The sequence below is a fragment of the Orcinus orca genome, chromosome 3 (assembly GCF_937001465.1).
Source record: "Orcinus orca chromosome 3, mOrcOrc1.1, whole genome shotgun sequence".
NCBI lineage: Eukaryota > Metazoa > Chordata > Mammalia > Artiodactyla > Delphinidae > Orcinus > Orcinus orca.
The window spans coordinates 10,669,532-10,686,960 of record NC_064561.1 but is presented as its reverse complement, the minus strand read 5'-3'; the positions used below and the strand labels follow the sequence as shown (position 1 = coordinate 10,686,960).

The window sequence follows — 17,429 nt, the reverse complement described above, 5'->3', positions numbered from 1 at the left end:
AAACAAACCAGAGATACTTTTGTTCAGCATGTTTAAGATTACAGCTAAGAACTCATAGACTGGTCAGAAGTTCCTTTTCTGGGAAATTTGAAAGTACATGAGATAAGTGGGGAAAGTCAAATATGAGAGTACGCGTGTATGCACAGTGATAGTACCATGTAAAAACTTCGTATTAAGGGTAACATTCGAAAGAGAATCTGAAGGAATAAATAGTTGCTGTGTTCAACGATTTGTGGGATTAGACCTGAAAGTGTCATGGCTTAAGAGCAGCGTTTCTCAGAAGAGTTCTGCTTGGACTCCTGGTTGCCCTGGGTTTCTGGATGGTGGCTTTCTGGGCAGGACCTAGCAGCAGGTTTCTGGAGTGCTGGCCTTGGATGCACAGGGAGGGTTCTGTGGTGCATTTGACTTTGGAACATTTATTCCACAAAATATATTAACCCACCAAAAATACTTCTGGGTAACACAACGACTCTGGTCCCTGCTGCAGCTGAGACTCCAGGGCAGTCCTTTCCCGCAGGCCAGCCCAAAACCTAAGTGTGCCGGTTGGAGGCTGGTGGGGCGGTGGGGGGCAGGGTGGGTGTGGGTGTGTGATACTTGGGGAATTCCCTGGCTGTCCAGTGGTTAGGACTCGGCGCTTTCACTGCTGGGGCCTGGGTTCAGTCCCTGGTCGGGGAACTAAGATCCTGCAAGCCGTGCAGCACACTGCCCTCCCCCCCGCCCCAAAAAAAAGAAGTGATACTTGTTCATTGTGGAAATTTGGAGAATACAAAAAGAGAAGATAATGGCAGTGGCCATTGTCAACCCCAGGAGAACAAATGTTGCACTTCAGGACTTTCTCCTCCCCACCCCCCCTCCACCTCCTCACTCACATGTCACACGTGTGTAAATGCCAGCACATATATAATAAAAAATAGGAAGTACCTTACAGAGGGATCGTGCTGTCTTTAGCATTCTGTGTCCCTCTTAATGTTTTAATGAGAGAATGTTACCATATCATTAAAAACTTTGAGGACAGGATCAGTTGTAATGACTGCATAGTATTGCATCATACTGGATTGCTCAGTTGCACAGGTCAGTCATTTGCAGTTTTTCAGTGTTCTGTATAGTACTGTAGTAAACAACTCAGTTTTCATAGTTCCGATAGATGACAGGATCTCTGATTATTGCCCCACGTGTAAGGTTACCATGGCAGAGGCTGGGAACATTGTAAAAGCGATTGAGTTATTAAATTCTCTTCAGCTTCAAGGCTGGTATTTGAACCACCTTTGCTCAGTGGGCCCAGCTGAGGCTGGGGTCCTCCCAGGAGCCTCCCCCTGACTGGGGCTGTTGTGGCCTGTTGCTCTGTTCTGTTGCAGGCGGGGCCCTTGCATTTGTCAGCCCGAGCTTGACGGTGCACAAGACCTCCTCAGCTGTGGACCGCCAGCGGGAGTACCTCCTGGACATGATCCCGCCACGCTCCATCCCCCAGTCGGCCATGTGGAAATAGTGCGAGCCGGGCCCAGTGGAGAACAGGCTCCCTCCTCCCTCCCACCTGGCCCCACCACCCTCCACTCGGGAAGACACCCTGCTGCCCGAGAGGGCGAGTAAGCGCCGGCCGCGCTGCGGAAGTGAGAGTTCCGATCTTGGCTGCAAAGTCTCATCGACGTGGGGGGACCACTTCACAGGTGGACCAGGATTATTACTGGGGACCTTTCCCATGGGCTTTCTTCCTTTCTTTGCCTTTAGTTTGCCCAACACCAGCAGAAAAGCGGACCTTGGGGGCTGGTTCTGCTCCTCGCCCTCTCCTTCGGCCCCCTGAAGGGCACATGGACGGCTCACCCTAGACACTGTGACACGCTCGGGCAATGGCGCCCGGGGCTTCTGAAGTTGAGCGGAGCATTCTGTTTTGTTTTTGCTTTTCCCTCTGTCTTAGCCTCCTAATCTTTGACTGCCTTCCTTCATGGCAATCTCTAGGTTGACAGATTTTTTTTAAATCACCTCACGATGATGGAGTTTAATGTAAACCGTGCAGACCTTCCCTGCCAAGCACGGCCCCCATGCCCTGGAGGGTGGGCCTCTGACCACCCAGCCCTTGCTCCAGCAGAAGGCCTCTGCTGCTGCTCGTCCCAGAGACCCCCGACCTTCCACACTTAAGCAGAAGAACAAACTGCAACCCGGACCCAGCCAGAGAGCCCGGGATCCTGGAAGCCGAGAACCGTCAGCAGAGTAGGGAGGAGAGAATCGGCAGCAACATCCAGAGCCTGAGCGGGAAGTTGGAGGGGCTGGCTGTTGTGTTTTTTTGTTGTGGTGGTTTATTTTATTAAATCCTTTTCTTTTCCTACTTACTTTGATGGACAACATCCTAAGCCCTGGCCTGTGCTTCTGTCAGGTGTGTCTGGGTGGGGAGGCGCCCCTGCACCCCCACCCCAGACTTCAGGGTTCATGTTTGGGTCTAGTTTAGAACCTTCCCTTAAAGCAGGGCCATGCTGCCAGGGTTTGCCTTCAGACTTTTTTTTTTTTTTTAAGCCCCCGCCTAGAGTCTACAGAAATGTCTTACAAAGGATCAGGTCTGCTTTTAGTTGTGTTGTGTTTTGGTTTCTCCCACTCCTTAAAAATCGGTCCATGAGGAAAGGCAGAAGCTGTTGTGTGTGTGCTGCACATGGGCCAGCTCTGTGCAGGTGTGAGGGTGTCATGTGTATGTGCACACGTGTGTGTAGATGGGGTATGCTGCTCCTCACTTCAGCCCCAGCCCTGGTTTTACTATCCATGCAGTTAGGGACTTAATTTAAAATCCTTATTTTGTAGGGCCACCTTCTTCGAATACACTGCTGCAACATTCTAATAAAGGCTCATTTAACCGCCGCCGCGCCCCCCCCCCCATGTTGTGTGACTATCAGTGTTTAGAGGACATTTTTGACATGCCGTAGAACTAGTTTTCCAAAGCATTCTAATTTTTTGTTGTGTAAAATCCTAAATTTTTCATTGATTTTTGAGTACATAATGTAGATGGGCTGAAGGAGGGGAGGGCAGGAGAAGGGTGGCTTTCATTCCAAGATCCAGGGATTTGGGGGAAAGGGGAAATTGACCTTCAGGAGGGGTGGGGGAGCGGGGAAGGGTGTGTTTTTACACCAAAAAATCAAGAGTATGCAAGCATTTCTATTCCTCTCATTTTTCTGTGTGCCTGGCAAATAAATACCTGTCTTATACTACTCTGAGCTGTTAGCTCTCTCTGTTCAATGACATGGGCCAAATTTTCCAAATCCTCCAAGAAGGAGTGCCCGCTGGCCTCCCCTGCAAACTGACCTCAGTCCTATGCAGCAACTCAGGCGTCTGGGCCAAGATCACCTCTGCACTGGGGGTGCACCATCGTTGTTGCACCCCCGCGGGGGCTGACTGGGTCTGTGACTCCAGGGCTCAAACTGAGCCACTTGCTTTGGCCCCGAGCCCCGTCCCCATCAGAACCTCACTCTCCACTATGCTCAGGAACCACCTCTCCTCACCTCACCTGGCCAGACTTCTCCAGGCTGTTGAATAGGCCTCGTGAGTTCAGTACAAACTGACCACCACAGGCGGAGGATGGGATGGCCGGGCCCTGACCCTGTCTCTGCCTCCTGCAGCCCAGCATTTGCAGGAACATTCCCATAGTAGGACATACTGTGACATAAATGTAGCTTTTTAAAAGGGGGTCAAGAACGTGAGATGCCTTAATCTTTATTCATTTCTACTGTCTCAAAACTTCTATCTCCCCCCTTTTTCCCTTTAATTTCCCCTTTGCAGTGTAACTTCTATAAGCCTCAAGTGCATGGTTCTGTGATGAAATTTATAATGTCGCAAGAAAAGGCATTAAATACCTCTCTGAATACGGGAAGGATATTAACATTAAGGGTATTCTCCCAGCCCCAAAGCCCACGCCTCAAAATTGGCTACAGTTCTGGGAGTTTGTAGGCTGAGAGGATCTGGTTCCCAGGAGAACCAGAGAATGTGGGAGCCTCCAGTCCCAAATGACAATTGTAACTGCCCGGGAATCTGTGACAGGAACCCCCGATGGCAACTGGAAACTATTCAAAACGTCAGCTGTTCTGTGGACTCGGGTGTGGGGTTCACCAAGCTCACTTCCCCATCTGAAGTGGCTGCCTGTGTGGGCCCGAGTGTGCACGTGGATGCTCTCACAGATAACTGTGCGTCCACTTGGAGCTGCCCACGGCTCTGGCCATCCTGACCATGTCATGGGGACTCCAGTCCTCGGTGTCCCATGTGTACTGTTGGGACCGACACCTTTGACAAGGTCAACTGTGGCCTCTCCTCGGGAGGCGGGGAGTGGGGGCCGGGGGTGGGGCAGGGCGCGGCTCTGGTCCTGTCTGTACTATAAGATCTTCAGGAAGCAAAAGCTCACTCCAGTGCAGAGGGAATGAAAGAGGCGACAGTACACCCCTGCTGCATCCTGTGGCTCCTGTGTCCCACAAATCACTCTCCTGTGGGTGGAGAGACACGGGGAGGAGTTTTCTATATAAATAATACATTATCATCACAGGGGTGTAAATAATGGGAAAGACAGTCCTTGCTGCTCTGCCATAGGGTTTTTCTTTGATGCCTAGTTATGCTGCACATGGCGTTTGCCTAAAGAACTTGGACTGAGCTTTTTTTTTTTCTTAAAGGACAGCTAAAGTTTTATAATCCTTAACAAAGAAAAGTATAATAGTCACACTAGTGTAGGGTATTTGGGAGGTGGTTTGTTTTGGTTGGGGGGAGGAGATTGTCACTTGTATTTATTGTGACTCTAAGTCTTTGATAATAAATGTTTAAAAAAATAATCTCCCACCAAACCGGAACAGAAGTTCCAGTAAACAAAGACGCTGGAATCAATGGCTATACATTGTGTCATGAGGAAGTTTTAGAATCTGAAGGACAATAAAGAAATGGATGATGTGTTGGCTGTATTTTTTTTTTCGTCCCCTCAGCCCTGGTATCCCACGTTTTTGTCGCGGCTTTGGGGCAGCTTGGAAACTTGGGAAGGGACAGCAGGGTGCTTGGTTGACGGGGAGGCAAAGGAAAGGAGAGGACACCTGCTTCTTGGGCTTCTTTCAGGCCTCACTTGTCATGGGTATTTAGTCTTCCCCTAACTGGGTTCCGCACCCTTGCTTCTGGGCCTCCATTTCCACCAGAACCTGGGGCTTTGTGGCCCGTTTACCCACAGCGCTGGGGGAGTGCAGTGAGAATGTAGTGGGTTTTGCCCATCGGCCTGGCTCCTAGCCATCACCAGCCTCCACCCCAGAGTGGTGGGCTTTTCTGGATTGGCACGGCATTGGGTGTCTGCTGCAGGACATGATGTGCTTAGATTCTAAGCACAGAGGGTGGGAGCCACCCGGCTGGCTCCGAAATGAACAATTTCTGGTGAAAATTTGTTTTCAGAGGTTGACACACTTTCAAAATTTTATTCACAAAAATGAGACTTGTAAGCACTTTGGTGAATTCCAATGTGCAGTAAATGTCACCCTGTTTTCCTAGGTGCTTTTATTTACTTATATATTTTTTCTCTTCTTTTCTTTTTTTGCGGTACGCGGGCCTCCCACTGCTGTGGCCTCTCCCGCCGCGGAGCACAGGCTCCGGATGCGCAGGCCCAGTGGCCACGGCCCACGAGCCCAGCCGCTCCGCGGCACGTGGGATCCTCCCAGACCGGGGCACGAACCCGCGTCCCCTGCATCGGCAGGCAGACTCTCAACCACTGCACCACCAGGGAAGCCCTACTTATATATTTTGCTGTTTCTTGTTATTGGGGCATCTCTGCCTCCAGCCTCCCCCGTGGCCATGACTAGCCTGGGCAAGGCATAGAACTGGTACAAGACATGACTGAAATTAAACGCAACCCTGTCCTCCACCCGTGACACATAATGACTGGTGCCCCACACCCCGACACTGGCTGAGAGAAGCCCGCTTCCGGGGTTCCACGGCCAGCCTTCAAGTGAGTCTTTGCTGGATTAGGCACAAGCTCCTCCGTGGACAGAGGGCAAGTCTCATGCATCTTATCCAGCTAATAAATGGGACACCAGCCCTGGTCCCTGAGACCTTGTCCCCTCTGAACTGAGTTGTGGGTGTGGCCGTGAGGCAGGAGGACCCCAGGCCCATTGCTTACACAGATCAATCAGTGGACAGAAAAAGGCATGTGCCATGCCCCAGGCATTGGGATCACACCTTGAGACAAGGGTGAGGAGGGAAAGAATGGGGTATCACGGGAGGTGACCTTTTTAGGCCAAGTCTCGCGTGAAGGGAGGGGAAAAGTGGTGCAGGGAGTGGGAGCAGCTTGTGCAAAGCCTCAGAGGTGAGACCAAGCAAGGCAGGTTGAGGACAAAGGAGAGTAGTGTGGCTGGACCTTAGGGGCAAGGGGAGAAGGATGTGGCTTTTATTGAGTGAGCAAGTCATTTCCCCTTTCTTAGCCTGTTTCTTCCTCTGCAAAATGAGGGGGTTGGGGCCACAGCCTATTTGAAGGGAGTGAGGGGAGAGGTGGCACACAATCCCCAGGACACCTGAGAGCCATGGAGGGTGAGGGAGCAAGGGGTGGGGTATGGTCAGACCCATAAATGACCACCCTCCTCAGGTACTGTGGGGCTCTGGTGGAGGCAGGTAGGAAGGGCCTAGGGAGGTGTTTCCCATACACCCCAAATGACAACAGCCACTGTCACCAAACCCAGTAACCTCATCACAGGCAAAATAACCCCCAAGCTCCCCCAGGCCCTGTGGGGTCCCTCTCCAGATACCAGACACACACCTTTTACCTCTCCACCTCCTTTCCCCCTCCATTCCAGCTACAGGAGTCCCTAGCATTACTCAAACACACCAGCTCCATCTTGTCTTGGGAACACTTGGAACACTCCTTTTGCTGTTTCCAGTGTTTGATTCCTTCCCGGCTTAGCTCAAATGGCGTTCCCTTCAGTCCCTCCTTGCTCACCCCCACCTGGCATTTAGCAACAACTTACAATTATTTTATTTTCACGCCATTCTTTTATTTTACTTTTCACTTGCTCCCTTCACTGACAGCAGGGATGAATCCAAGCCATTTGGCTGAGTCCCAGAGCCTGGCACACAGCAGGCGCTCAAAAAAAATGCATGAATGAACAGAGTAAAGAATGAACCCTCAGACAAATGCCCCACCCTCGACTCTTCCCCGAAGCTCTTAACCCTCACCAAAGAAGGGACCCTCACTAAGGAGAGCTTCCACCACCTCCCCACCCCACTTCAGACATATCTAGGTGCAAATCCTGGCTGTTCTTGGGCAAGTGATACCGGTGTGGGCATCAATTTTCTCTTTTGCAAATGCTGTTTCTGTAGGGACAGGCGACCCCCGCCCCTTGCTGTACCATCCTTAAACACCAGAAGGGTGCTGGGGTTCTTGCTCCCTAGTCCAGCACCTCCATTCCCAGGAGCATTACGACGCCGGGGACGACTCAAAGCCCCTTCGAGTCTGCCCAAGATGGGGAGCCCGAAAGGTCTGGGTTCGAATCCTTCCAACTCCCTTTTCAGACCTGTAGCAAGAACCTCTACAAACCTTTCTCTAAAATGGGGCGCCCGCGCCTGCCTTCTCCCAGGGAGCGATCCCCTCCCCCCAGCTCCGTAAAAGGGGGCGTCGCTAGAGCCAGGTGCGAGAAAGAGCGAGTTTATTCCAAGTTCCAAGGGGGGCAGCGCCTGGAGCGCGCCGTCCCTCACCGGCATGCGCGGCTGGCTGTGGACAGACGCCCTCCGCGCGCGTCCGCTCGCCAGCAGCTTCTCCAAGCAGCCACTGCCGGCCGCGTAGCGGTCGCTCATTCCGCACGGGGGCAACGTTTCCCTCTCCTCTCGTCCTGCCCCTTCCCGGGGGCCTTCCCTCGGGGAACCGAGGAAGCTTCTTCTCTTGGGATCGTGGCGGAGGAGCTGCATTCCAAACGGGGTCGACTGCCGCCCACGGCGTCGAAGTGGCAAAGAGGAAAGGGCGGGTGCGCAGTGTCGCGCGGCGGCTTCGCGGAACTCCGGAAGCGCGCTTCTTGCGCGTGCGCTGCGCTTGCGCAGTGCTCGGGGCGGCAGGAATGGTGGGAGCCCCGGCTTCTAGCCGGAGTCCTCCGAACGCAGCCAGCAGTTGCGCGCTACTTGGCTCGCGGAGGGCCTGGCCGTCGGGCTGAACTGCAGCAACTCGGCTATTAGGGCCTTGCAGTGCTCAGACAGCTCGAGGCCATCGGGGTAGAGAACGCCGCGCTTCTGACGCCGGGGCAGGCCGGCGATGTCGGAGTCGTCGAAGGGCATACACCCGGTGACCATGACGTAGAGCACAACACCCAGGCTCCATATGTCGTACTTCTTGGGGTCGTAGGGGATGCCGAGGAGTACCTCGGGCGACGCGTAGGCGGCCGAGCCGCAGTAGGTGGTGCTCAGGTCGGGGTAGCCATGCGCCTGACGGCCGAAGCCGAAGTCAGTGAGCTTGACGCGGCGTTCATCAGGGCTCAGCAGCACGTTTTCGCACTTGAGGTCGCGGTGCACCAGGTGGTGGTCGTGCAGGTAGCGCACAGCACCGGCAATCTGCCCGAAGAGGTCGCGTGCCTGCCCCCCGGGGATGCGCCCGTTTCGCTGCACGGCCTGCAGTAGGTCGGTGGCGGCCGCCTCCATCACGATGTACAGCTTCCCGTTGCACACCTCGATGAACTCGAAGACGTGCACGATGTGCGGGTGCCGCACGCCCCGAAGGATGGACAACTCGCGTGGCAGGAACTTGTTGACGAAGTCTGGCGGCGCGCGCCGCCGGTCCACCACCTTGATGGCCACCGGGCCCTTGTATTTCTTGGACGTGGCCACCTTCACCTTGGAGTAACTGCCCTCGCCTATCGTGCGGCCCAGTTTATAGCCGAGTTCGCTCAGAAGCTTGTCGCCCGACATGGTGGCGCCTGAAGCGCGTGGGGAGCAGGAGGCGGCTGCTGTCGGTGGGCGGCCGGACTCCTATCTCGGGCCTAACCCATGGCACTTGGCACCTGCACACCCCCACCCCCATGTGCCCACTCCCGGGCCCCCACCGCCGCGGTGCCCTTTATTGCCTAGGTAACAATTTCTGCCTTGTGAAGTGAACGCGGGCGTCACCCCGCCTCGGGGTGGGGCCCCAGACCCCGCCCCGTGGTGCCCCCCAAGGCCCTAGCTAGGGCTTTGTGACTCATGATCACGCTGAATGGTCCAGTTCCCGATGAGAGGACACTAGCAAGGAGTCCCGACCACCACGGGGAGTGGAATCCGTGCCTGGGATTGGGGCGGCTCCTCATGAGTCCGAATCTGAGTAGCAGCCGTCCCCCAACTTCTGTACTCAGCCCTGACCCTGTGAAGCCCTGGGCTGCCCACAGGGCCCCCCGAGGGGGAGAAAATGGGGAAGAGATCTGAGGGTTTCTAACTGGCCTGCACATCGCCCCAGAGGTAAGGTGAATGGGTGGTCCTTTGGTGCAAGGACCCTGGCGACCGGACGGGCTGCAGGCTTTGACACCGACTAAGCCACGCCCCGTGTGGGAGAAGAGAAAATAAGGACTCTACGGCCGCAGCTGGGGCGTGCAGTCGATCCCGGGCCCAGCTATCCGAGCTCTCTCACGCACTGGGGTAGGTAGGTGCACCGGGGTAGGTAGGTGCACCAGCGCCCTAGGTTTCGCAGCCGTGTGCGAGACCGGCGCGGCAGCTTCCGCCACACTCATTATGGCGTTGGCCGCCGTTGCGTAACTTCCTCCCGCGACCGGAAGTGCAGGGTTCTGTAAGTATGGCGGCGTCGAAGGTGAAGCAGGACATGCCCCCGCTGGGGGGCTACGGCCCTATCGACTACAAGCGGAACCTTCCGCGTCGGGGACTGTCGGGTCAGTGTCGCCCTGCGCCGGGGTGTCAGGGTCTGGGCCTTCTGGGTGCCTCGGCGGGGTCGGGACGCCGGGGAGTCTAGCGGGCCTCAGTTTCCCTCTCCATATGACGGGAAGCGGAGTTCCAGGATCCCCAACAGCTTCAGTACTAACAATAACGACAACTGCTGCAGTTTGTCGAGCATTTACTAAGCCCTTTGCCTCCTCGGAACAGCCCAAGAGGTCGGTCCCGTTAATTATTCCCATTTTACAATTGATGAAACTGAGGTTAATTTAGCCCGCGCCGCGATCCTTCCGCCACGTTCCAGTTTCACAGGTGGGGAAACTGAGGCCCGAGAGAGGATGCGACCTCCCCACGGGGCCACCCAGAGCAAAGCTGGGGCCGAAACCCGGAATACCGAGGGAATTTAAAAGATGGTCTGAAAAAAAAAAAAGAGAAGATGTTCTGTGCAGTGGTTACTCTCTGGTGGCCCCCAACTTCAGGCTATCCCAGAATTATGTGTTCTTAAAATTGTCCAGGGTTCTAAGTAACGTTTTAAAATTTTTTATTGGGTTTAACACAAAAAAATGTAAGCGAGAAAGTAAAAGGCGCCCATACTCTGCACCCAAGGATAACAGAGAAATACAAAAAATGTAAAACGAGTTAAGAATGAATACTTTGTTGCAAGTCATTGAACTTTACATTTAACCATGCGCATGTTGTGCAAATTATGCCTCAATTAAAAAGCAAAAAAATTCATGGGCATGGTTTCAAAAAAAAAAGTTATAATTCAGACATTAGAAAAGTTACTGTCAGGTGAAAACTCAGGTCTTCTCCTGCCCCTTCTTGGCTTTTTTCTAATCCAGAACAAAGGTTGGCAAACTTTTTCCGTAAAGAGCCGGCTAAATAGTTCGTGCTTTCTCTGCCAGATGGTCTTTATCCACTATTGCTGCTTTTTTTTTCAACTTTGCAAACCTAAAAGTGTTCTTAGCCCGAGGGACATACAAAAACAGGTTACAGACTAGATTTGGCACCACATGGGCACTCGACTCTAGACTCATTCCTAGATTCAACAAATATAAAGCAATCTTTGAGTCTCTTCTTAACACCCAGGTCAGTGCACTCCTCGGGTGTGTGACATGAGGTCTTTTATACATGGATAGTTCTGTGACCAGGCTGCAGAAGGACCCTAGCCCTTGGGTCTCCCTGGGCTTCCCACAGTCAGCATCTCTTTCATTTTTAAGTGACAAATGTGGCCCATATCCCGGTCCTCTATCAGTTAATAATACAGCAGTGCCTCCCGTGTGCCTCAGATACCACCAGTTGGGGTTGGGTCTCCCATCACAGCCCTTGACACCAACTTTCATTGCAGCACATACAGACCCCCCCCAGTCTTTCCTGGTTGCAGAGGGGTGAGGAATATAAGACCACATTCCTTTCTGGGATGTGGTCTTCGTTTATGTACCTGCATTTAGTAATTGTTAAGTGCATCCGTGGTGCTGGGCTGTGTCCTGAGGAGTTCACTGTTTAGCTGAGGAGACAGACACATCACTCCATAATTTCCCATTATGGTCAGTGCCGAGGCCTAGGATAACTGGGGCTTGCTTTAGCCAGAATGGGCGAAAGGACCTCTCTGAAAAGGATTTCCCCAGGCAGAGGGAACAGTAAATGCAAAGGCCCTACAGTCTGTCTTACACCCTGCCCTTGTCCTCTGTCCTCCAGCCTTATCCACAGCTGCCCTCTCCCAATCAGTCTTGCTCTTGTCAAGGCACTGTGGCCCCAAGCCTGGCACCGACTCCCCTTTTCTCTGCATGGCCCACTCAGTGCCAACATCCCAGAACATGCCAAGCTGGCTCAGGCCGCCTTTAATCCATGCTGCTACCGAAGTGACTGCTACCCCCACCTTTTCCCTTTATCTCTCACCTCCAGCTCTCCTCTCTCCACTCCCACCTGCACCCAGTGAGTGGCCCTTTCTTTTTTTCTGGTATCTTTAACATTTTTATTGAGATTCACATGCCATACCATACAGTTCACCCATTTCATGTGTACAGATCACCAATTTTGAGTCTATTCACAGGTATGCAACCATCGCCATGATCTAAATTTACAAAATTTTCATCACCCCAAGAAGAAATGCTCTACCCGTTAGCAGTCACTCCACATTCTCTCCCAGCCCCTGACAAGCTAGTGCTTTCTGTCTCTGTGGATTTGCCTCTCATATAAATGGCATCATTCACTCTGTGTCCTTTTTGTGTGACTTCTCAGCACGTTTTTAATGCTTATGTTGTAGTGTTTCAGTGCTTCATTCTTTTTTATGGCTGAATAATACTCTTGTATGGATGGACCACATTTTGTGTGTCCATTTACCACTTGTTGGACATTTGAGTTGTCTCCACCTTTTGGCTGTTACGAACAGTGCTGCTGTGAACATTCCTGTACAGGTTTCTGTGTGAACATATGTTTCCTTTCTCTGAGGTGGAGTGGAATTGCTGGGTCACATCGTAACTCCCTATTTAACATTGTGAGGAACTGCCAGACTATTCCCAAGTTGGCTGTACCATTTTACGTTCCCACCTGCAATGTACGGGAGTTCGAATTTCTCTGCATCTGGACAACACTAATTACTTTCCATTTAAAAAACTTTTAGCCATCCTAGTAGGTGTGAGGTGGTATCTAGTGTGGCGTTGATTTGCATTTCCCTAGGGACTAACGATGTTGAACATCTTTTCATGTGTTTATTGGCCATTTGTATAGCTTCCTTGAAGAAATTTCTGTTCAAATCCTTTATGCATTTTTAATTGGGTGGTTAGTCATTTTATTATTGAGTTTTAAGAGTTCTTTATATATTTTGGATACCATTCCCTTATCAGGTATATGATCTGCAAATACTTTCTTCCAGTCTGTGGGTTGTCTTTTCAGCTCATTGATGGTGTCATTTGCAGCACAAAAGTTTTAAATTTCAACGAAGTCCAGTTCTGTTTTTTCTTTTGTCACTTGTGCTTCTGGTGTCATATCTAAGAAACCATTGCCTTATCCAGGGTCACAGAGAATGACTTCTCTGTTTTCTAAGAGTTTTATGTTTTAGCTCTTAGTACATTGAGGTCTTTGATCCATTTTGAGTTAATTTTTGTGTATGGAGGGAGGAAGGAGCACACTTCTTTTGCATGTAGCTATCCAGTGGTCCAATTTGCTGAAAAGACTGTTCTGTCCCCATTGAATTATCTTGGCACCCTCGTCCAAAATCAATTGACCATAAATGTGAGGGTTTATTTCTGGACTCTCAGCTCTGTTCCATCAATGTACATGTCTATCCTTATGCCAGGGCACACTGTCTTGTACACACAGCTGCGTGATAAGTTTGAAGAGTCCTCCAACCTTGTTCTTCTTTTTCAGAATTGTTTCAGCTATTCTGGTCCCTTGCATTTCCATATGAATTTCACGATCTGCTTGTCAATTTCTGTGGGGGGGGGGGGGGCCGGGAAGGTTGGGATTCTGATGGGGACTGTTGAATCTGTAGCTCAGTTTGGAGAGTGCTGCCATCTGAACAATGTTAAGTTCTGATCCATGAACACAGGATGCGTTTCTATTCATTCAGGTCTTCTTTACACGTGGCCCGCACCCCCTTCTGGGCATGCCCCTCGTTGGCCTCTCCCACCAGACTGGCAGCTCTGGAGGCACAGACACCCCCTGAAGACCTGGGGCCTCGGCCTCACGACTGTCAATGAGGAATAGATGAGTTAGAGCTGCATCATCTTAAAGGCCACCTTACCTTAGTCTTGGAATTTATCTTACAGATGGGCCCACACATGGGTGCCCAATGTTGAGGGCAAGAGGTCCTCACAAAGACAGTCTCTCAGTCTTTTCCCTGGGGCTGGGTCGGAAGAAGCAGCCCCGGGCCTCTCTGCAGCTGTTGCAAATAACGGGCAGCTCTGATGAAACACTCCCACCCAATGGAAAGAACGTTGAGTGCCCAACACAGGTGGTCAGCCATTGTGGGAGAGCCACGAGTGCACTACGGACCGGTCCTGGGCACTCGGCCCTCTCAGGAGAGGTCCTACTTCTGAGCACAGGAACCAGGGTGCCCTCGCTACCTTGTCCCCCATAACATGGAAGTGCCTTACCGTGAGCTCATGTTTTTAACAGGTTGAACTAAAGGGATTAAAAAATTGAGCCAGTTTTTCATTTATCTCTGGGTCCAACAGAGGTGCCAGAGGAGCCTTGTGCTGGAGACGAGCTGAAGAAGAAAGAGCCCCCACTTTGTCCCCCCACAAGTCCCAGGAAGTGGCTTTACCCACCATTTGCCGGTCCTTTACTGGGTGTTAAATGGAGCTCGGTCTGGCTGAGCTTGTCAATTCATCCCAGCAACCACGAGTTCTGTCCAGAGGAGAGACTGAGGCTTGAAAGATGAGGTGGTGCAGGACGAGCCAGCCCCAGCCAGGCCCCAAGCGTCCAGACCTCCCTGAAGACCCCAGCAGGCCCACGGCCTGTCAGTCAGAATTACAGCACAGGTGCCCACGGGTTCTCAGTAAATATTCATTTCAGCCTCTGTCTCCTGGGGTCCCGGGAAGGGGATCCACCCTACTGGGACGGGAGGAAGCAGCACCTGGGAGCCCAGGGGGTGGCTGGGCAGCCCCTGCAGGGCACTGCCTGCCTCCAGCAGCCCCATCCAGCCCCCTGTGGGCAGCACACAGGGAGGTGGCCCAGGCAGCCGGGACCTCCGTGGAGCTGGGACCCAGCATGGACACCGTCCTTCCCCACAGGGACCAGCTGGCTGAAGGGAACCAAACGACCTTCTAGTCAGTGGCGGGGCCAGGGCCACCCAGCCATAAACGTTTAGGCCCTCAGGCCCTCTCATAGTCTCTGCCCGTCCTGTACCTTCCAGGAACCCTGGCATGGGGGCAGAGGTGTAGCAGCCTGGTGCCCCTGCCCGCAGAGTGGGTGAATGGGATAAAGAGTGGGCTGCAGCTGTGGGGGAGGGGGTGTCCAAGGGAGGGGGCCAGTGGACTTTCCACAGAGACAAAAAAAAGTAGTCTGAAAAAATAGGCATTAGAGATGGTACCGGCCATCTCTGGCAGGGGGTTCGTGAGGGCTTTTGCCTTCTCCCTCATTCATGTTACTGGACTGTTTGCACAGTGAGTGGGTTATGCTTCAGGAGAAGAAAGGACAAGGTGGCCTGTCCCACGTGCAGGTGCTGAGCAGCGCCCCCTCTCCCCACAGGCTACAGCATGTTCGCCGTGGGCATCGGGACCTTGCTGTTTGGGTACTGGAGCATGATGAAGTGGAACCGCGAACGCAGGTAGGCCCTGCGCTGGTGAGGATGGGAGGGTGGGGACGTGTGCCTGTGGACTTAGTGTACCTCGGGGCCCCTTGTCAACTCCTCAGGCCTCAGTAGGTGCAGGCCCTGACACAGCAAGTCGATTTCTGGGCTTTACCCTCAAGGAATGACTGACTAGTAAGCAAGAAGCTCGCCGCCAGATGTTTACTGGGTGCCCTTGACCTCCACCACTGGGTACCCGAGGGTCCACGTTAGCATAGCAGAGGTGGAGGTGGAAGGACAGGCCCGTGATGCACTCTCTTAGGGGGTTTTTGTCTTTTTGTGGGTGGTGACCGGGCAATGGTGATATAAAGGCTTAAAAAGCAGATCATGCAAGATAGTGGCCGGGCCAGCCGTACAGGGCCTAAGGGACCCAGGTCTGCAACGGCCTTGGTTGGGACTCTTGCCGCCTCTGAGCTTGCCGGACGCCCCGCCACGTGGCTTCTTCTCAGTGGCTCCCAACGAGCTAGGCCCCTCCACCCTCTCCCACTCTGTGTCCTGTGTCCTTAGCACCCACCTTGAGCTTGCTCACCCCCAGCACAGGCGGTGCTGGAGAAGGCCTAGCAAGTGGAGGGAGATCAGCATTGTTGAGTGAACTCAGGAGCACCTGGCGGGTGCTGGACGCTAGGGCCGCCACACTGGACAGGCAAGACCAGGCCCAGTCTCCCAGAGGGACCCAGTAGTAACCATGGTGTGTGACTGTGGTGAGGGCAGCAGCCTGGAGCGGGGCTGCTACCCTGGGTCCTGGGGGATGGGGAGGGGGTGGGAGGGTTGAGGTGGGGGCTGAAGTTCACCCAGACCCTTCCTTGTGCTGCTGTGAGATTTCTGGTGATGAGGGGACAGGGCCGGAGGCCACTCCCTGGGCCACATCATTGGGCATCGCTCTCCCCACACCTCCCAGCACAGATGGGGCTGGTGGCTTGGAGATGCCAAAAAGCAGGGAGAAGAAAGGAGCTGCCCATGATGCTTGCTCCCCCACGGCTATCTTGCAGTGAAAGTGATGTGATTTTGTAAAGTCCAGAACCCCATGATGAACGTTCCCCACAGTTCACTGCAGTCATCAGGCCCGGGCTATTTTTAGGATTTAAAAAAGAGTTTTGAACTGAAAAGAAAGTGTGAAGCCAGCAGTCTTGTGGACTGACGCCGCCTGTGTCAACTGCATGCCCCCCCATCCCCCGTCTCAGGCTGTCAGTGGGCAGAGCCCACTGCCCAAGCCCTTCCCTCTTGCTTGCCTCTCCCCCAAACCCCTTTCCAGGGTAATGCATGTCCAAGGGCCTCATCATCTGCCCCCCATCCCACCATGGTCTGACCTGAGTGTTGGTTTTGGGGTTTCACAGGCGCCTGCAGATCGAGGACTTCGAGGCCCGCATTGCACTGATGCCTCTGTTGCAGGCAGAGAAGGACCGGAGGTGTGCTGCTGGGGCCAGGGTCGGGAGGTTACAGGCCTGAGTGCTGCAGCCTGCAGCGTGGGATAAGGCCAGAACACACATGGGGACCGACAGCCATGACCTTGTACGTGGCTCCAGGGGATGCCCTCGTCCTTGGAGAGGGCCCCAAACTTGATTTGCAGCAGAGACCCAAGAGAGAATGGAAGGGCTTCTGGAGGAGGGGGCATTGGGGCCGGGCAGGAGGACAGTAAGAGTCTGCCAGTGGAAGAAAGGAAAGAAGAGGGGTCAGCATGCGCAGGGTTGAAAGCTGCAGGAGGTGATGGGGAGGTGGGGCAGGGACACATTTGGCAGGTTTGTTCGGCAGGGGCCCCTCAGGGTGGTCAGGCCTGTCCCCCACCTCCCACCCTGTCCCTGCAGGGTTCTCCAGATGCTTCGGGAGAACTTGGAGGAGGAGGCGATCATCATGAAGGACGTGCCGGATTGGAAGGTGGGTCCTCAGCAGGGAGGGCGGGGGTCTAGGCCACTGCAGAAACGCAGCCTCCCACAGAAAGCCTGGGGCCGAGGGGTAGTGGGTGTCAAGTGCCAGAAGGGGAAGGCAGTTTTGGGTGTAGGCACAGTGGCTGCCAGGCCTGGTGGGGTCCCAGCAGGCTGCATGGGCCTAAGGGGTTAGCTGCACCGCCACCCATACCCTTCTGTCCCCTCAGGTAGGCGAGTCTGTGTTCCACACAACGCGCTGGGTGACCCCCATGATGGGCGAGCTCTACGGGCTGCGCACGAACGAGGAGATTCTCCGCTCCACCTATGGCTTCAGGTGGTACACGTAGGCACCTGTGCCCTTCAGACCACTGGACCCCTACTCCCTCCCTACCAGGAGAGAATAAACGCTCTGGAGACTGGCCTGCCTGTGTCCTAGGGACTGAGTGATTGGG

At 53.6% G+C, this 17,429-nt stretch overlaps 3 protein-coding genes across 11 annotated transcripts in view; 2 read left to right on the top strand and 1 right to left on the bottom strand.

Annotated features, from left to right (window-relative positions):
• GATAD2A (GATA zinc finger domain containing 2A) overlaps window positions 1-4,901 on the top strand; it is a 101,049-nt gene extending 96,148 nt beyond the window's left edge. For all 9 annotated transcript variants that reach the window (XM_033401354.2, XM_004277494.3, XM_033401359.2 and 6 more), the window contains one exon: window positions 1,356-4,901. In XM_033401354.2, the coding sequence (XP_033257245.2) occupies window positions 1,356-1,486 (131 nt within the window). In that variant the 3' untranslated portion in view covers window positions 1,487-4,901. The remainder of the gene's footprint in view (window positions 1-1,355) is intronic.
• A 3,001-nt stretch (window positions 4,902-7,902) lies between these two features.
• TSSK6 (testis specific serine kinase 6) lies at window positions 7,903-9,715 on the bottom strand. The gene has a single exon (XM_004277493.4). The coding sequence runs from the start codon at window positions 8,872-8,874 to the stop codon at window positions 8,053-8,055; it is 822 nt and encodes a 273-aa protein (XP_004277541.1). The 5' UTR covers window positions 8,875-9,715; the 3' UTR covers window positions 7,903-8,052.
• On the top strand, window positions 9,652-17,398 carry NDUFA13 (NADH:ubiquinone oxidoreductase subunit A13). Its single transcript, XM_004277492.3, is given in 6 exon segments — window positions 9,652-9,681; window positions 9,683-9,821; window positions 15,016-15,094; window positions 16,450-16,521; window positions 16,918-16,987; window positions 17,205-17,398. Coding segments are annotated over 6 exon segments (495 nt in total). The 5' UTR covers window positions 9,652-9,666; the 3' UTR covers window positions 17,325-17,398.
• The last annotated feature ends 31 nt before the right edge of the window (window positions 17,399-17,429 follow it).